General features: G+C 54.6%; 1 protein-coding gene across 5 annotated transcripts in view; it reads right to left on the bottom strand.

Annotated features, from left to right (window-relative positions):
- Positions 1 to 8: 8 nt before the first annotated feature.
- The window catches only part of IFT140 (intraflagellar transport 140), a 79929-nt gene continuing 65840 nt past the window's right edge, over positions 9 to 14097 (bottom strand). For all 5 annotated transcript variants that reach the window (XM_025877166.2, XM_073899728.1, XM_073899725.1 and 2 more), the window contains 11 exons: positions 13738 to 13928; positions 13313 to 13408; positions 12901 to 13033; positions 12683 to 12826; positions 11813 to 11941; positions 11519 to 11701; positions 8537 to 8743; positions 8076 to 8288; positions 7829 to 7995; positions 6492 to 6633; positions 9 to 702 (listed from right to left, as the gene is read on the bottom strand). In XM_025877166.2, coding sequence (XP_025732951.1) covers positions 496 to 702; positions 6492 to 6633; positions 7829 to 7995; positions 8076 to 8288; positions 8537 to 8743; positions 11519 to 11701; positions 11813 to 11941; positions 12683 to 12826; positions 12901 to 13033; positions 13313 to 13408; positions 13738 to 13928 — 1812 coding nt within the window. In that variant the 3' untranslated portion in view covers positions 9 to 495. The remainder of the gene's footprint in view (positions 703 to 6491; positions 6634 to 7828; positions 7996 to 8075; positions 8289 to 8536; positions 8744 to 11518; positions 11702 to 11812; positions 11942 to 12682; positions 12827 to 12900; positions 13034 to 13312; positions 13409 to 13737; positions 13929 to 14097) is intronic.

Below are 14097 nucleotides of genomic sequence, written 5' to 3'. Positions count from 1 at the left end.
ATGGCCTGAGGCTGGTCCCTCCTCAGGGGAGCTGGGGACAGAGCTGCACCCGCAAGGCTGCCTTGTGGAGGAAACCTGCCCCGCATAGGCCACCGTGTCACCTGGGCAAGGCCACCCCCATGTCCATTCCAGTGGACACCAGGCCCTGTGGTCAGGAACGGTGTGTCCTGCTGGAAATCGTGAGTTGTGCTCTCAGGTGCCTGCCTGCATGCTGGGACGAGGTGCGGTGAATATACTAACACGCACAGTCCGTCGAGTTCTAGCGTTTCAGGTTTTACAATCTACTTGGGAGACTGTCATGGAAAAGATGAGCCAACTCCCTTCCTAGTAAAGGGACCGCAGGGGCCAGGAATGCTGGAAGGACACACGATTGCCCCTTCTAAGCAGGACAGCCAGTGCCCTGGGGCGTCAAAATACCAGTTTATATTTCAACAAGAAAGTCAGGCTCTTGCTACCAACCCCGGAAAGTTCCAGAGGAGCTCGCAGCAGCGACTGTCAGGGGTCGCTCTCCACCTCCTCCAGCACCTCCTCGTCTACTTCCTTGTGGTCCTCCACGCTGTTGTGGCGGGCGCGCTCAGGCACGGTGCGCACCAGAGGGATGCCCAGGCCCTGGTGGACGGCATCCACGGTCCGCTGGTTCACGTAGTAGGACATGTTGGCAGAGGGCACTCGCTTCCGCATCTCCTCCAGATACTTGTAGGCCTGGGTTGGGACAGCCGTTAGCAAGTTAGTGCACAGCGAAAACCAAAGAGCCCACCCCCTGTCCAGGGCGGTGAGTTTCCTGGACACCCACCCCATGCCTTCACAAGAGGGTCCTGGGGACAACTGTCTATGACCACACAGCCTTTCCGAGGGCTGGCGGTGTCCAAAGCTTGGGCTCTGACCGTGCTGTTGGCTGCGGTCAGCACCCCCAGCTGAGTAGGAAAGTCCTGTGAGCAGCCCAGGTTGAAGGACCCGAGTGTTTGGGGGCCACACTCCCTGGAGGAGACATGAGGGAAGGAGGCATTCACACTGCAGACGGTTTCAGGGTGGCAGGGCAGGCAGCAAATGTATGCCGTCCGTCTGGTTTCCTCTGACCAAGCATCAAATCTGCCCCAGCTCGTTGGGCCTAGGATTAGTCTTGAGTCTCTTGTATGTATGGTTCTCGATCAGAAGCCAGTAAACCATGGAGCTGTCAGTGGTTTTCCTGTGGAACTTCCTTTGGTTCTGCCAGTGGGAATATGTGGGAGAGCCTGGGGTTGAGGGACCTGAGCCCCCCACAAAGCACCACACTTACACCTGTCCACACCTGCCTATGCCTGCCCGCGCCTGCTCTGCCGGCTCACACCTGCCTACACCTGCCTGCACGTGTCCACACCTGTCCACGTCTGCTATACCTGACCGCACCTAAGCATGAAGAGAAGAATAGGTTTCGTGTGGCTTCTAACGCTTACCGCCAAGTTCAGATGTGATCAAAATTTCTAAGAGCTTAAAAAAAAATTTTTTTAGGGGCGCCTGGGTGGCTCAGTCATTCAGCGTCTGCCTTCGGCTCAGGTCATGGTCCCAGGGTCCTGGGATTGAGCCCCTCATCGGGCTCCCTGCTCCACGGGAAGCCTGCTTCTCCCTCTCCCACTCCCCCTGCTTGTGTTCCCTCTCTCACTGTGTCTCTGTCAAATAAAATCTTAAAAAAAAAAACTTTTTTAAAATAAGGAATGATGATCAGATCTTAGTATTTCTTTTTAAAAAAGATTTTATTTATTTGTCAGAGTGTGTGCATGAGCATGAGCAGGGGAAGCTGCAGGCAGAGGGAGAAGCAGACTCCCCACTGAGCAGGGAGCCTGATGCGGGGCTCGATCCCAGGACCCTGAGATCATGACCTGAGCTGAAGGCAGACGCTTAACCATTTGAGCTACCTAGGTGTTCCAGATCTTAGTATTTCTTAAAGATGATAAAATTTCCAGAGCAATTTTAATTTGGGTGGGTAGAACTAAGATATAAAAAATAAGACATAAAGGGGCGCCTGGGTGGCTCAGTCAGTTAAGCGTCTGCCTTCGGCTCAGGTCAGGATCCCAGGATCCTGGGATTGAGCCCTGCATTGGGCTCCCTGCTCAGTGGGGAATCTGCTTCTCCCTCTCCCTCTGCTGCTCCCCCTGCTTGTGCTCTCTCTCTGTCAAAGAAGTAAACAAAATCTTTAAAAAAAGATAAAGATGAAAATAAAAAGTAAGCTGTGGTTGTTGGAGGGATGGAGGACGGGCAGACTGCAAGCTCCCAGGTGCTCTCAAGCGGGGGGGGGGGCACCCACACAGGAGGAGACTGTGCTGTGAGCCCGGCACCGTGCCAGGCACTGGAACACAAGTACGGAGCAGACGAAGGCCAGGACTCGGAGCTGTGGGGACGAGACAATCCAGGGGTGGGGTCCAGAAGCAAGGGGCTGCTGGAGACCATGGTGCAGGGGTGCACCCCCTCTGTGTACAGAGCTGGTTTCTCAGCAGTCAAGGCAGCAGTTTCCAGAAGGAAGGCACGGTCACCAGACACAGATGAAGGGTGACAAAGACAGAAGTGCTCCAGGCCGTCTTGGCCGATGAGGACGCCCACTGTCCAGGGTCAGGGGCGGCTGGCGTGGCGGCGAGGCGAGTGCGAGGGGGCAGTGGGAGACACGGAGCAGGGATGGGGCCTTCTCTCCCCACCAGAGGATGCTTAGCCTGCCTACCTCCTCACCACTCACAGGGCTGTTTCTTTTAAGTTAAAGTTGCTAAATCCCATAGGCTCCAAACAAGGGTTGAGAAAGCAAAGAATCTGGTGAAATTAAGAGTGATTGTTGAGCAAACAGTCGTTGAGCAAACAGTCGTCTGAGTCCAATTTTGTGTTTCTTCTCCAAAAAAGAAGGAACCTTGCTGAGAGATTTGGAGTTGCTCCAGCAGAGGGTCAGCGAGTGGACATGGGCAGGGATAAAGAGGGGGCAAGCAGAAGGCCAGGGACCTGAGTGTCACTCGTGGCGCTGACCTTCGGGCTGTGGGAGAAGGTCACAGGCTGAGGTCCTGTGTGCTCCAGAGGCTAAGGCCCAATGCCACAGGCACGGCTCACTAGCGACATTTCTGAAAATGATTCATCATTAGTCGCTTTACAAGCGCTCAGGAGAGCAAGGTGAAAGGCTCCCTGGGGTCGCCCTGGTCTCTCCAGGAACCATCTACTCTGTTAACTACGAGCGACGCCCACAGGACACCCTCGAAACACAAAGGAAAACTGCAGCCAGAGGGCAGGGGGGCTTCTAGTGTTGGTAACAAGAGGATGGTGAATGGGGAGAGAGGCTTCTGGTGGGGGCAGAGGGACTGGCACGGAGCAGCCCTCCTCCATGCAGGGGTGCGCCGGGCAGACTGCACAGGGCCCTGAAGGGAGAACCAGCCTCGGGCAGGCAGATGGCAGGGAGCCAACACTGGGAAGCAGGGAGGAGCCGGGGTGGGGTGAGTTCCTACTCCCTGTAGCCTTTGCCTGAGGGGAGTCCCAGTCAGGGCCACTGGGGTAAGCAGACCGGCATGTAGAAAACCCACCCTTACTGGCTTGAAGACCCGGAATCAGAATTGGGGCCAACCACAGCAGCCGGAAATGAGGAGACATCGGAAAAGAGAGAGTCCTGGAGGGGAGCCCATGCCCTGGGAATGGACGCTGCTCTCTGGTCCCCTCAGCACGTTGCATGTGGTGGGAACAGGGGCCGACTTCAAGCCTGGCCCAAGCTAAAGTACTGAGCAGCAACTCCCTCTCGAGGCTACCTGCCACGGCGGGGAGCCAAGCCTCTGAGATGGGTGGAGGGAAGTTGCTGGAAGGAAGGAAGGAAGGGAGAAGAAACAAACAAGCATACTCTTCAGAGGAACATCACAGAACCCAGTCTCTACCGTGGTTTAGCCATGGTGTCTGGCATACAAAAGAATCTCTAGACGTAGGAAACAACAGGACAATATGACCTACACTCGAGAGACAAGATGGATGACGGAGACTACCTGATGCAATCCAGAGGCTACTAGAGGGGCAAATTATGCCGGCTGAAACGTAGGGATAGGAGCAGCATCAGAGCAGACACCACACAAGACGGGTGAACTTGAAGCAGTAGCAATAGCAAAAGCAAAAGCCAAAAATGAAAACTAGAGAAAATTCTGGAAAAAAACAGAGAGAGAAGAGAATCAGTTGAGCCAGGAGACAATCTACACAAGCAATTGGAGTTCCATCAGGAGAGGACAGAGGGATAGGAGGGAACTTCCCACAGACGGGAGAAAACACTGGCAGGTCATACGCTGGTACAGGAAAGGTGCCTAGAAGTCGTAAGTCATAAAGGCCACAACCAACGTCAGAAGACAAACCCTGAACAAGACCATGGGGGAGGATTTGGGCACTCAGAGGACATGAGCCCATGAGAAGGGGCTCAACACCGCTAGTCACCGAGAGAAGGCGCATTAAAACCACAAAGAGCTACCGCTCTGTACCCACCGGGATGGTGGGCATTAAAGACCCATCATACCAAATGTGGGCGGAGATGAGGAAGCACACAGGTGCAGGGTGCGAGCTAAACGCGTCCCTTCTGCTCCGAACACCATCTTTATTTGTAAATGTGACTCACGGTAAGTTGTGGCTACTCAGGGCTGGGTATGTGGCACTTTTTCTCAAGTGAACAAAGGGGGCCACCACTTCAAGGAAAATGGTAATGGACAGTGTTTGTGCTCAGGATAAATCATGGAAGGATTTCAGAAACCTTAGGTTATCAGCCACCATGAGCTGGACATCCTCCCAAAATCTAAAGACTTTTCTTTTCTTTTTTTTTTTTTAAAGATTTTATTTATTTGAGAGAGAGAGATTGAGATAGAGAGAGCACGAGAGGGAAGAGGGTCAGAGGGAGAAGCAGACTCCCTGCTCAGCAGGGAGCCCGATGCGGGACTTGATCCCAGGACTCCAGGATCATGACCTGCGTCGAAGGCAGTTGCTTAACCAACGGAGCTACCCAGGCGCCCCTCTAAAGACTTTTTTGATGGGGCTGATGGTGATACCAAAAAATAGGATTTTTTGACTCGTATAATGAAACGTGTTGACATTTGCTAACTCAGTGAACCTATAATTTCCAGATGAGCAACATGATGTTATAAAATCATGTGTATGTGAAAGATCTAAGATGTACCAGCAGGCTTTCATGTCACCAGGTACAACAGCATCCAACCTCGTAGCTAGGTGTTAAACCCCGCTTGCTGAGTTTTGGTGTAGGCTCAAAGGTGGGCTGCAACTGTCTGAGGGTCCTGCCTCTCTCACCTGCATACTAGTGTGAGGCCAGATTTTCTTCATGTATTTCAGCTAGAAGACCCATTTTACCAAATTGAGAGCAGAAGCAAAAATGGAGAGTCCAGCTGTCATCCAAGACATTAAAGAGACCTGGAAATGTGTAAAAGAGTGCTACTTTTCCCACTCAATTTCTCTGTTTTGGAAAATACAGAAAATATAAAAAAGTTGTTTTAATGAAACTGTTATTTATGTCAACATATAATGTGGGTTTATTTTATTTTTCAGTGAGTTAGTTTTATTCTGTAACACAATAAAGAACGTCAGGTCACCCCACACAGATAACTTCCCTAGTGTAAAGGGGTCCTGAGACCAAGATGTTTGAGAACCACTCTGCTGAAATGAATCATCGAAATCCTTCCACAAAGAAAGCCCCAGGCCCAGGTCAGCTCACTCATGCACTCTATCAGACACTGAAGGAAGAAGCAACAGCAGTCTTTTGTAAACTCTTTCAGAGAATACAGGAGGTGGCCAGAATATAAGGCCAGAATAACCTTGACACCAACTACGAAGGAGACACTACAAAAAAGAAACTAAAGAAAAGTCTGGGGGCGCCTGGGTGGCTCAGTCGTTAAGCGTCTGCCTTCGGCTCAGGTCACGATGCCAGGGTCCTGGGATCGAGCCCTGCATCAGGCTCCCTGCTCTGCGCGATGCCTGCTTCTCCCTCTCCCGCTCCCCCTGCTTGTGTTCCCTCTCTCGCTGTGTCTCTCTCTGTCAAATAAATGAATAGAATCTTAAAAAAAAAAGAAAGGAAAAGTCTGACAGTTTCTGAAAATGTGCAACGCGCTGGCTGTATGACCCCGCGTCCCACCCCTAGGTGTCCAACCAAGTGTTAGTGAACTGAGGGGGAAGGGCAGGACGCCTGCAATTCGCGTATCGCTCAGAAATATATCCACTTTATGTATAAAATATCAAATAGAAATATGAAAACATACATATAGAATGAATAAGTAAATGTGGCAAAATGCTGAAAACTGCTGAATCTGGTAAAGGGTACATGCAGGTTCTATTATTCTTGTAGCTTCTCAGTTTGAAATCATTTCAAAAGAAAAAAAGGCTAAAAAGTCAAACACTGAGACAGGAGAAGCGCCTCCTTGCCATGAGCTCGCAGCTCCCTGGGGCGGAGAGAGTGGGCACCGCCAGTGGCAGCGGCGGGGCCTCCCCCCAGTCATCCCCAAGCCCCGCCAAGGCCTCACCATCTGGAAGTCCTCAGCCTGCAGGTAGTGCTGTACCAGGAAGCCACAGACGTCCCCGACGCGGATGGTGCTCTCCAGCCCCGGCTCCTCCAGGAGCAGCCCGCACTGCCTGACCGCCTCCTTGGGGTCCTCGGTGTATGTCCTGCCGAGAGCAGAACCCCGCTACAGGTCAGGGGGCACAGCAGGCTTGCAGCCTGAATGAGGAGCTCCTGGCATTGGCAGGATGGAACTTTCGTGAACTTAACGCCCGTGAATTAAACAAATTCCCTAATGAGTTCATTCATAAACTGGCTGATTCATTGAATAAAAACTTACTGGTCGCTCACAGTCCTGGTACCGTGCCAGACTCAGCCTGTCACCCAGTCCTTGCCTGGTTACCAGTCTGGAGGGGGTCACTGTGATGCAGGGGGACGTGGGGCGCCCTGCCCGAGGCAGTCAGGCAGGGGGTGAGCATAAGCGAAAGCCAGCGGAAGGGACACACTCCAAAGGGCGTGTGCGCGGGTCTGCTGCAGGGCAGGGGGTGGTGTGCGAGCGAGTGAGCAGGAGAGGGACCCGGTGGGGCCTTGGGGGGAGGAGGGGCTCAGGCTCCCGCTCTAGGAGGCCCGGTCCTGATGCTGCATGTTCCTTGCTGCACATTGCCCCCCCCCCCCCCCCCCCACCGCACTGCAGCCCAGGCTCAGCAGATATTCCAGAATTTACACGTCCGAGCAGGGAGCTGCATTTTATACAACAGTGCTCAAAGTGTTTCTGGAACTTCTCTTCTAAAAGCTTGTTCTCAGAGAAGGAAAATGCTTTCATTGGTTTAGGAAGAAGCTTAGCTTGGCTGCCCACACAGCAGGCTCTTGGAAAAGCTGGACGAGTTGCCAATAGATAAAAACTGGCCTCATGTCCAAATTTAGATGCATGGTCTCTCCTAAAAATAGCAACAACATGCTGCCCCCAGCCTCCTTCCCACAGTCTCTGTGGCCCCCAGGTGGTATAGTGGCCGGCCTGCTCCAAACCACTGAGCTTGAGCCCTGCACACAGCTGAGCAGGTCCCAGGCTCCCCTCAGACACATGCTCTCCTGATCTGCATCTGCCTCACCACCCCCACCCCAGACTTCTGATTTTTTCTGAACAGTCTTCCTGGCGGTGCGCCCAGGTTTGGGGAATTCCCCAGGAGGAGCTCATCGAGAAGGAGGCAACATAATGTCCACATGTCCTACTTAGAGTCCACGGGACTCCTCTGAGACTCCTCTGCACTTGCTCACTGCAAGTGAAACCGGGTCTGCTCCCCGGCAGGGAGAGGAACCTGGGGGGCTCTGTGTCCCTGCTTCCCCGCTCTGCTGTGGACACACCTTTGGGCCTGGATGAACCGCTTCACCAGTGTCATCTTGCTCTGCAGCTGAGCCAGCTTGGTCTCCTGATCCAGGGGGCTCTTGGCCTTAGCCTTGGACAGGCACTTGTAGGCCTCTGTTAGTGCCCCGTGGGCTTTGTCGTAGTTCTGGTACTCATCGATCTCCACCTGTATGGATGAGACCCGTCAGGGTCCCCGGGGCCCCACCACCCTCCTGGGGGTCCTGGCCCTGGGAGGAGGGTCTGTACCTGGGCACAGGCATCGTAAAAGCCGGCCAGCAGGTCGAGGGCCCGCCCCTTGGTGTAGAAGCTGATGATGTTCTTCATGATCTCCGGCTCCTTCCGCCAGTCCAGGGACTGCAGGTAGTTGGCAGCCATGATGTAGATTTCCTTTTGCCTCGAGACGCCCGCAAAGAACACGATTTTCTCTGTGTCCCCAGACTTCAGCAGCGCTCTCATGGCCTACACGAAAGGCAAAAGGCGAGCCTGAGGAAGGGCCCAAGGAAGGGCGGGGGCTGGGCTTGGAGCTTGAGCTTGCCGTGCCCCTCCTGCCACCTCTCCCCGGACGCTCACGCAGGACTCCACCACAAGAGGGAGCTCAGGGCTCCTCTGTCCCACGGGGCCCTGGGAAGCCCAGGCTGGGAAAGCACATCCCCGGAGGGTTAACCCAAGCAGTGGGGACGCCGTTTCCAGCCCGGGCCCACGCTCACCTTCAGCTTGTTCCCTGCCTGCGTGTACTTCTTGGTGGCCAGGTGGTAGTTGCCCTGGCGCATGCAGCAGTTGGCGATCTGCTCCAGCAGCTGGCGCCGAGACTCTTCCGACATGTCCTTGGAGTCCTTGGACACAGTCATCTTCTCGGCCATCTCCTCGGTGATGGTCATGTTCTGCTCCAGGCAAAGCTGCAGGGCTTCGTGGTACTGCAAGGCGCCACAAAGTGGGAAGGGGCGGTTAGCGCCGGGCTGCAAGGGGAGGCCAGGCCCACGGCCGGGGGGTGGGCACCAGGGCAGGGACAGGACGCGCTTGCCAGGCATGGGCCAGCACTCGTCCCCGTGACTCTCACACTGCTGACACCCCGAATTGCAACGAGGGGAATGTGGAGCTCAAGAGACTACTGCATTGGTTGTGGGAGGAAAAGAAACCAGAACTTAATTTTCTTCTATAATTTGTTTCAAATTTTTAAGCTAAGGGTTTTGATTAATCTTGAAAACCGAAGGGAAATCGTATGCCCTTCACTTAAGAATGGGTCTTGGACAGAAAGCGCATGTCTTGGAGGTGGTTCCATCTCCGTTGGGAACACTGGCGTCTTGGGAGGCGGCTCTTTACTGGGGGACAGCGGTGTGCGGGTGCCTCTCCCGTGTGCACAGTTGTGCTGAGCACGGATCCCAAGGACGGGAAACGCTGGGTCGAGGGGCCTGTGAGTTCTACTGCAGAGGGGTACTGCCTGCTGCACTGGCACCCAGCCCGAGTGGGTCTGCTGACCTCTTCACCTGCACTGGCCTGACTCAGGACAATGGGATCTTCGTGAGTCTTCATCTGTTATTTCTCTCATTATGGATGAGGCTGAGTATCTGGTGTGCTGGGACCACCCACATTTCCTTCTTCAAAGAAACTGTCCATATAGTCTTTGTTCTTTCCTTTTGAGTGGCTGGCAAATTTCTTCCTGGTTCATAGGAACTCCATACCTATTAGGAAAATTACACTTCGGGACAGAGGTAGGATACATTTTTCCCCCATTTTATTATTTATCTTTACTTTCTTGTGGTGTTTTTTCCATGTGCTATTTTCAGATTTACATTTGGCTGAATGGATCAGTCCTTCCCATTGGCATTTGGGTTTTGAATCATACTTAGAAGATGCCTTTCTTCTCTTTAGATTGTACAATATATCCGTGGTTTCCGATGGAGTGGCGGCTGGTTTTGCTGACATCTCAGACCCACCTGGAATTTACTAGGATGCAGGAGATAAGTAGGGTTTACCTTTGTGTTCTCCCAAGCGGCTGCCTGGTTGCATTGACCCCCTTTATTGGATGGCTCATCTTTTGCCACTGCTAGCAAATGTTCCTCTGTATGTACAAGATGAGCGTGTGTAAGTGGCTCTGTGTCTGGATTTTCGAATATTTTCTGCTGATCTGTAGGCCTGATCATGCACTGGACCCCAATTATCCTACCTGTCATATATTTTCACAGTCTGAGGGCTTAATCACCTCTTGTTACTCTTCTTCCAGATTTTTCCTGGCTCTTCTGGTTTATTTCGTTTTCACTGCGAAACTACAGAATCCACTTATCTGGCTAGAGAAAGCCCAGTGGTGTTTCTCCTGGGGTCATATTAGGTCTGGGGCTGCAGCCTCGGGGAGGGTGGACACGTGCATCTGCTGGGTCTTTCTAGAACATGTGCTCAAGAATTCTTGTGTCGCTCACCAGTGAGCCACTCAACTGTAAGCATAATTCTGCTTCAGGAAAAAAGATCTTTCAATTTGGACAGGCTAATTTTGCATGACTAACAATCTTCTATGTCTCCATTCAGTGGCTATCAGAGAGAATATTTCTACTTAAAGAATGTCAGGCTTCTACTGAGCACTAGAAACAGTGCTGGCGAGGACGTGGTGGCATCGGAACGCTGTGTGCGGCTGGGCGGATGTGCTCTGGGGCAGCTGTGTGAGAGGGCGTCTGGAGGTCCCTCCAACAACTAGAACAGTTACCAGATGATCTGGCAATTCGAGTTCTGGGTAAACACCTGAAAGAACTGAAAGCAGAGTTCTGAAGAGATAATGTGTGTTCACCCATGTTCACAGTAGCGCTATTTACAAGAGCCAAGAGATGGAGGCCACCCAGTGTCTGTGGATGAGCAGAACTGAGGCAGTGTGCGCACGAATGCAGCATCACGCAGCCCTAAAAGGGAAGAACATTCTGGGGTGCCTGGGTGGCTGTTGGTTAGGTGTCGGACTCTCGGTTTTGTCTCAGGTCATGATCTCAGGGTCATGAGATAGCCCTGCATCAGGCTCTGCGCTCAGCACTGAGTCTGCCTGAGATTCTCTGTCCCTCTCTCTCGGCCCCTCCCATTTGTGTGCATGCATTCTCTCTCTCTCTCTCAAATAAATAAATAAATATTAAAAAAAAAAAGGAAGGACATCCTGACACCTGCTACCACACGGATGAACCCCGATGACATGACGTTCAGGGAAACAAGCCGGACCCAGGACAAATCCTGTATGATTCCACTTATATACGGTCCTTGGAGTGGTCCAATGCATTGACACAGAAGGTAGATGGTGGGTGTAGAGGATGGGGAGCTGGCGTTTGACGGGGACAGCATTTCAGCTTTGCAAGATGAAAGCAGGTGCGTGGAGATGGCTCTCACCTCGACGGGAGAGTACTGGACAACACTGAGCTGTGCTCTCAAAAACAGCAAAGACGGTAGCTTTTACATTATGTGTACTTTACCACACCCAGAAAGGATGAATTCACCTCCCTAGTTATGGGGGTTATGGAATGGGCAGTGAGTGTCCCCCTGGACCGGCTGTGTGAGGCGAGCCTACTTCTCGCGCTCCTTCACCCAGGGCAGGCGGGGGCCATGGCCTTCTTGTGAAATCGTAACCGTGAGAGAGACGGTGAAGCCACCTCCACCGCGTCTGGAAAAGGTGGCCCCCAGCTTGGGTGCCCGAGGGGGTGCCGAGTGGGGACTGCCAACCGTACCTTCTTTGCAGCCAGCAGCAGCTCCACTGCCTTCTCATACTGGCTGTGCTCAGTGAAGAAGTCTGAACAGCGGGCCAGGAGGGCGGGGTCCGACCTCTCGTCCAGGTCCTCCGCTATGAGCTGCAGGGCCACGAACTGCTGGGTGGCGAAGGCCAGCTCCAGGGCCTTGGAGAAGTGGCCGGCCTGTGGATGGTGGGAAATCTGAGCAGCCGCCCAAGCCCCAGGTCACGAGAACGCCCGAGTGGCCCCCTGGCAGATACTGAGACAGGCCCCGGGGTCCTTGCCGTCGCTCACCTTGTGGTACAGCATGACCGCCCTGTCCACGTGTTCGCCCTTGTCCTCGTAGTAGAGCGCCGCCTCAGTCATGTCCTCGGGGGAGCTCAGCAGAGCCACGTTCATGAGCTGGTCATCCAGGCCATTCTCCTGTGGGGGGCGGGGGATGCCCAGGGCTTCCTGTGCGTGTTTGCTAAAGGTGCCCTGGGGGAGCCCACCGCTCCAACTCTGGCACGCTGCAGGTCCACCTGACTATGGTTTCTTTCTTCCTTTCTTAAGATTTTATTTATTTATTTGAGAAGGAGTGAGTGGGAGTGAGCACAAGCAGGGGGAGCAGCAGAGGGAGAGGGAGAAGCAGAGTCCCCACTGAGCAGGGAGCCCGACGCAGGGCTGGATCCCAGGACCCTGAGCAGAAGGCAGATGCTTAATGACTGAGGCACCCAGGCGTCCCATGACGATGGTTTCTAACCAGTGTCAGACTGTCACATGGGGTCTGTGTACCCGCATTTTGGGGGGGGGCTTCCTTCTTTTTCTGTTCACAGAACATTGCTCTCTGAGCCCTGGGTTGGAACACTTTCATGCATGCAGAACGTCCTTCCTGCTGCTTACAGGCCACGAGCAACGAGCCAGCCTGAGTGCTTGCTGGAAAGCCGTGGCTAAAGGCTAAAGGACTTCTCAGCGAGAATCAGAATTCAGCACTTCACAAACTCTCCCGGGGGGCTGAGACCAGTGGGAGCAGGTGCAGTGGAAAAAGGCCTCCAGGGTGGGGGACATGGCACCCACCATACCGTTCTCCACGTTTTCTGTGTGAATGTGGGCAACAGCAAGGGCCCCTTTGTCCGCCTGCCCAACTTTGACCGTCAGAGGCAGTGTGCCCGCTGCCTTGCCTACCTTGCACAGGCGGATGGCGTTGTTGAAGGCCTGAGCCCGCGAGTAGAAATACACAGCCTGCCTCACCTCCTCCTGGTTCTCGTACTGGCGGGCCAGGTGATAGGACGCCGCCCAGTTTCCACTCTCGTTGGCTATCTCAGCAGCCTGGAAAGAGAGCAGCAGGCCTGGGGCTCTGCCTCTGCCCCCCCACCCCCGGCAGGCCCCCCAGATGCTCCTACCTTCTGAATGTTTCCCTGGAAGCAGTAGATGCGGACCAGGGAGAAATAGTCCTGTGCCAGCTCGTAGTAGCGCAGCGCCGCATCCATCTCTGCCTGGCTCTCCAGGTATTGGGCCCACCACCTCCACAGGGTCCTGGGAGGAGCCCGCCAGTCCCACTCAGGCCCTGCGCCCCCTGGAAAGGACCCCGGGTCCCTAACGCCACCCTCACCGTGCCTTCACGCGGCCAGCAGTCAGGAGGGAGCGTGCGAGCTGGGTGACGCGGCCAGGAGTGAGGGCCCAGGGTCTGGAGGAAAGGCCCCGCCCTGGCAGGGCCTCACACTCTCCCACAGGAAGCAACGGAGGGAGGCCCCCGGGCCCTGCAGCAAACCCACGGTCCGCCCACTGGCCCTGACATCCAGCAGCAACACTTACTTGTCCTTCGTCTTATTGATGTAGAGCTCCAGGGAGTGCAGGTCCTCCGACAGCATCCTGGGCACCTCGAAACGGTGGGTGTCTGACTTTTCGTAGCTGCAAGAGAAGGGAAACAGCGACTCCTCCCGACGGTCTCAGCACCGCACGGCGGCGCCCAGCGGCTCACGGTGCTGCCATGGCACAGCCAGCGACCCCCAGGCCCAGAGACCTGACCCGGCACGGGCTGGGAGGTGGGCTGAGGTTCTCCTGATGAGACCGAGTTCAAGGTCCCCTGCAGACCTGGAAAGCCACCACATGCCCTGAGGTAGTGCCTCAGTCTAGAAGCTTCCCCTAGGTAACTCTATGGGCACCTCACTGGGGCAGAGGGGGAAGCCGGAGGCAAGTGGGCCCATCCCGGCTGAGTCCGGATGGGGCCCCACACTCACTAGCTGAGGGCCAGGCCGCGGTCAGTGCTGGCCTCAAGGTGCCTGGCGTAGTTGTAGTAGGTGGTACGCAGGTGGATGCGGTCGTGGAGCTCCGCGACCTCCATGGCCTTCTGCCACTGGTCAGAGGCCTGGTACAGCTTGTTCAGGAGGTCAAAGCGCCTGCACTTCCTGTACAGCTGCTCGGCATCCTCCTGGAGGTGGGAGAGCATGCATCAGCCCTCGGGCTCCAGGAGAGCTGCCCGTGTGCCCCCGCACGCAGTGACATCACATGCCATTGCAGCATTCTGTCCCACAGTGAGAAAGCAAGACTGACTTAGGTGTCAGCAGAGAAGGCTGGGGGGCTGCCCTGCATTCTGGGGA

Source organism: Callorhinus ursinus, unplaced genomic scaffold (assembly GCF_003265705.2).
Source record: "Callorhinus ursinus isolate GAN/ISIS: 27379988/994484 unplaced genomic scaffold, GSC_fseal_2.0 scaffold13, whole genome shotgun sequence".
NCBI lineage: Eukaryota > Metazoa > Chordata > Mammalia > Carnivora > Otariidae > Callorhinus > Callorhinus ursinus.
The sequence above is the reverse complement of the archived record's forward strand: the minus strand, read 5'-3'. Positions and strand labels throughout refer to the sequence as shown.